The sequence below is a fragment of the Populus alba genome, chromosome 1, assembly GCF_005239225.2.
Source record: "Populus alba chromosome 1, ASM523922v2, whole genome shotgun sequence".
In the NCBI taxonomy this organism is placed as follows: domain Eukaryota; kingdom Viridiplantae; phylum Streptophyta; class Magnoliopsida; order Malpighiales; family Salicaceae; genus Populus; species Populus alba.
The window spans coordinates 15,108,506-15,113,752 of NC_133284.1; the positions used below are offsets into that span (position 1 = coordinate 15,108,506).

General features: G+C 37.9%; 1 protein-coding gene across 1 annotated transcript; it reads right to left on the minus strand.

Moving 5' to 3' along the window:
• Positions 1 to 278: 278 nt before the first annotated feature.
• Positions 279 to 2,522, minus strand: LOC118039053 (pectinesterase). Its single transcript, XM_035045622.2, has 2 exons — positions 1,339 to 2,522; positions 279 to 1,210 (listed from the first exon to the last, which is right to left on the minus strand). The coding sequence occupies exons 1-2, from the start codon at positions 2,408 to 2,410 to the stop codon at positions 519 to 521; spliced, it is 1,764 nt and encodes a 587-aa protein (XP_034901513.1). The 5' UTR covers positions 2,411 to 2,522; the 3' UTR covers positions 279 to 518.
• Between the last annotated feature and the right edge of the window lie 2,725 nt (positions 2,523 to 5,247).

A 5,247-nucleotide genomic window follows, 5' to 3' on the forward strand; every position in this document is an offset into this window, starting at 1 on the left:
TTCAATTTTTATGATTTGAACCTTGCTTAATTAGTGATGTGGTTGAAAATCATTGCTGAGCTTTGTGTTAGATTCTGCACGGCATGAAAACCGTGAAAAATCACAGAATTGTTAACCATCATCTCTGTTCTTGTCTCTACGTGGAGAATCCTTATCCTTAATTTATATCGTAAGCAGACAAGTTTTCATCTCTTAAAGAGGAAGAATGGATATGAACCCAACTCAGCAAAGCTAATAGCAAAGGTACATGCTTATAAACTCAAGCAACATCAACAGAGTAAACAATTCAATGATTTCACCCGCTATTATTTATGATTAATAAGAGTCCATACTAGGACCAAAAAGACAAGCTCCACAAACGGAGGAGAACGTGACAAACACCATAAACATGAAGCGAAACTCTTAAACAAGGGAACGAAAAACTGAGACATGCAGGTGATAAAAGACAACCAATCAACACTCCAAGTACACAGCGGAGGTAGTTAAGATGGTAGCGTCATAAAAAGACACGTTAATAATTAGAGATCCAAAGAGAATGGGAAGGTAGTGGATTTCAACCACGTACTACCAGCAATGAAATTGCGAGGAGTAAAGCTTTTAGCTTCAGCTGTAGCAGTAATCACCTTGTATCCTTTCCAGTTGACCCTTTCAGAGGTTGCAGCACCAGCCCCGCTGTTATTATACTCTCCGTAATACAATGTGTTGAGTGCATATTTTCCCCTCCACTCGAGCCACCCAGCCGAGCTTATCACATCACTTATGGATGATTGCATGACAACCGTCCTTGAATACTCCTTCCAAGGTCTACCGAGATACGCAGAGAAATTGCTCCTGACTGGCAGTAGATCAGAAGTGGCATGAATCCTGCTTTTCTGAATTACAATCCCTGTTTTTTGATTAGGATCGCTCCTCCCTTGGGCTGTTATTGTGATTGTTTGGCCTGGGTTGGGACGACGAGCATGGATATCACAATCTTGGAAAACAACAGCAGAATTGCCGAAGATGAAATCGACCGTGCCTGCTATCAAACAATTTATGAAGAACTGACGATTTGCGTGGACATGGAGGGTGTCTTGGTATCCAAGCACGTTACATTTGTAGAATGCCGCGCGGTCAGAACTCACACGCAATGCCACGGCTTGGCGGTTGGACGGACCGGCTGTGTTTTCGAAGGCGATGTCCCTGGCTAGGAATCCTTCACCCATTGCGGCTGCATCGTTCATGAGAATTGTTAGTGTAAGAACCTAGATATCTCTAGAATTATTCTATTTGTATCATTTTTTCTTAAAAAGAAAAGGAACAGTGTGCAAAATGAAGGAATCGAAAAACGAAAAATACCAACTGTGGCAGAACGGAAGGCTGTGATGCCATCCACCACACTCCTACTTGCTGTAATGATCGTTTTCCTTCTTCCATCTCCAAGAAACATTAAGTTAGTCTTATTGATTGGTACTTGCACAGTTTCCCTGTAAACACCTGCCTTGATTCTGATAATGTACCTCCTACTGCTTCTCGTTGGGGCAGCAGCAACTGCAGCTGATACTGTACTATAATTCCCGCTGCCATCAGCAGCCACCACCACATCTGGTGTCAATGATGATGACTGCAACAACCTCCTGTTGGCTACTGACAACCACTTTGGCCACCCACTTTCATTTCTACTGTTTTCCTCCTTGAGATTCCTCTTTGTGGTTTTGAGCTCATTGGCAGTGCGAGTGGCTGTCATGTTCATGCTCATTGCCAGAGTATTCATGCACATTTTTCTAACATTATCTACTCCATCCGAAATATCTTTACGCACCTCCTTGTCTGCGGCGGTATGAGAGAAACCATCCATGATCGTGTCTTGGTAGGTTATGCAAGAACTCAGTGGGGTATTGATGTCCGGCCCATCATCTTGATCGCTAAGAGGAATCTCGTTAGTGTAGTAAAGGAGACTGTTTTCAGCATTTTGTAAATCACTTTGAGACAACTCATTGTTGTCCGTGGAAGCATCGAGAGCATCAGTTTGCTGATTGGTGAGTGTCATCTTATTGGTGGTTTTGTAACTCTCTATATCGGCGGTATTGGTGTCAATAGCTTGTTGAGTGGCTTTTATGGACTGTATAAGAACATCGTTTTCGTCGTTGATAGCTGCCAAACTGGCGGCAGCTCCAGGGCCATTGGCAATCGCAGAGTAGCACAATTCTGGGTATCTTGTGGAGCTGCATGACATCTTTATGATGGAATGAGCAGCACCATTTTTGTTGGAGTTCTGTGAATTTACGGGAGTAACAACGGCAGCTATAGTGGCGACAAGCAAGAGAGAAACAAAGAGAGCTAAAGAGAGGCTTTTGTTTTTATGGGAGAAGGAAATGTGCTTGCCAGAATCTGATATTTCGGTCAAGCTTCCATGATCCTCTTGGATCATTTTGATTCGACTGTGTAGAGAAAAATGGAAAGAAATTAATGAAGGGCGGGTATAGAGTCTATAGACTTGCAGTGATGATGTGTTTGATGGAGTGTACACAAAACTGGAGCATATATATAGAGACATAGAAAGCAATTAATATTAAGACTTGGGATTTAGTGTTAATGTATATGCTGTTCTCCCTTGTGGCTTGTCGATCTAGTGTTTTGTGTTAATTTCTTGTTTGTAATCAGAAAACTCAAGTGGGGTCCTCCCTTTGTGATGGGAACGTTTATATTAGGGAAGTCATTCCGATTCCTCTATCTTCTTCTGCTTTTCTTTTTCTTTTTCTTTTTCACTTTTTGTATTTACAATGTTAATTTGAAACTACTTAATATTTCCGATTCCTCTATATTTTTTTAAGGAAAAAAAAAAACAATTTATAAAGTGAAAGGAACAATATAAGAGACAAGGAAGGCAATTAATTAAAGGGGTAATATTAAGATTTAGGATTTAGTGTTAATGTATATGGTGGTCTCCCTTTTGGCTTGTTGAGCTTTGATTTATTTGTTAGTTTTATGTGAAGTTGAGCTAACTATTTTTGCACATCAAGACTCGATAGGGGTGTGCTTAGCCGATTTATTATCCTAGTCAACGTATCCTTGGAGTATTTATTTAGTGAGTATTTTTTGTGTAGCGGAAACTGAAGACATTAAAAACAAACAAAGAACACAACAATTTTAATAAGCGAAAGGGGCTGTCGATATGAATCCCAAGTTCGCAGGTTTTATTTTCTCTAGAATAACAATGATAAAGTCTCCTCCTTAAGAGATTTACGAAGCATTAAATAGATTCAAAATCTTATCTCAACTAGGAAACAAAAATAAGAATCCAAGATTACAAAGAAATCTTGAAATCTAAAAAGCATGAAATCCAAAAATAACAAGGAAAAACGCAAAAATTACTACGCTCGAGCCCTTACAGTAAGATTGTCAAAATTTAAAGACTCGATGAACAAAGTAGCAATTCCATGCTAATCGAAGAAAAAATGCCTCTGAAAACTCCTATAAACTTATGGTCCTTTTAAGTTGTTACTCTGATCTGACGAGACCAAACCTTCTCTTTGGCCTAGACCTGTCCCACTTGTCCATAAATATATCTGCTAGGCTATTCACATAATCTGCTTGGGGCATATCCTTATTTAGTTGTGGTAGACTCATACTTGACTGCTCAGAATCACTTGTTATCATTAGCTCAAGTACATCATTCTCCTCGGGTTCAAGAGAACTCGTTCTTGAGTTCTATTCCTCTTCCAAATAGAAAGTCAAGTGTCGAACATTGAAGACATTATAAGTCTTAAAATGATAAGAAAGACGAATCTTATAGGCATTATCATTTATTTTTTACAACACCTCACAACGACCTATCTTTCTTTCCTTTAGCTTGTTATACTCATCAACTGGAAACTTGTCATATGTAAGGATTGTCCACACCAAATCACTAACTTCAAACACCACTCTTTTACGATGAGTATAAATCAGAGCCTTATATGTGGCATTATTGTCACTAATTGTCTACTTGACTTGCTTATGAATCCCATGCAAGTAATTTGTTATGTTAGTACCTTGGATGCTCAAGTGTCCAATATGAGGAACGAGAATTAACTCTAATTCTCTATAAGGATTATGTTTATAGACAATCTCAAAAGGGCTCAATTGGATGGTCCAATTCCGATACCTATTATAAACAAACTTCGCCCATAGGAATGCCATATTTCATTGTTTTGGCTTATCTGTAACCAAGCTTCATAGTAAGTTGTCGAGACTGCATCTACCCATCTGTTTGAGGGTGATAAGCCCAGATAAAGTTAAGTTGAGTTCCTATTCTTCCCCGCAAACTCTTCCAGAAATTACTCATGAACTTGACATCCCTATCCGAAGTGATAGACCTAGAAATGTCATGCAAACAAACAACCTCATTGAAGTAAAGTTGGGCTACGTGAGATGCATCCATAGTCTTTTGGCAGGCTATAAATTGAGCTATCTTTGAGAACTTGTTAACTACAATCAAAATAAAATCTATAGTCCGTTGTGTACGAGGTAAGTCCAATACAAAATCCATGCTTATGTCTAGCCACAAAGCATCACGAACTGATAATGGGGTGTACAACCCAACATTTGATAAGAACAATAACATATTATCATTTATTGATGCATATAATTTTTTATTTATTTTATTAAATGCATGTATTAACTTTTCAGTTTGTAGTTACAATTCTTCTCAGAAAAATATTATCACCTGCATATTTTTTTTGTATTTAAAATTTATTTGCCCCATCCGGCTAAAAAAAAATTGATCCATCCGGCTAAGTAGCGTGAAGAATCAAACTAGTTAAAACACTAAATTACCTCCTAATTTTAGTCCTTGTATTCATTTAAAAATTTAATGTAAGTTATCAAATACTTATAAATTCTACTTCGATGATGAACAATTAGAGGAATTATTTATGAGACTATCATATTACATGTGTGCACTTGTGATGGTGCACTTATCTACTCTTGAGATGTTAACCAGAAAATACCTATCGTATCAAAGATATTGTTTCAGGGACTCATGAAATAAGCTTAAAAAACAATGCTTTTTGTGTAATTCTATTAAAAGATCCTTCCCTCATCTTCTTCTTTTTTATCCATTTCTTATCTTTATTTGTCTAGCTAGTTTATGTTTCTTATTTTGCCAAATGATTTAGTGGTTATCCATATATAATATTTTGCCAGCAAGAGCATCTAATGCCTGGCAATGAAGACGAGATTCTAATTATATTCTTGTTATATTCCGCTCTTCGTTCCCTCTTCTGC

Coding starts and splice junctions, on each gene's coding strand:
- LOC118039053 (XM_035045622.2), bottom strand. CDS start 2,410: ATGATCCAAGAGGATCATGGAAGCTTGACCGAAATATCAGATTCTGGC. Junction 1,211..1,338: donor CTTCCGTTCTGCCACAGTTG/GTATTTTTCGTT, acceptor TGAACGATGCAG/CCGCAATGGGTGAAGGATTC.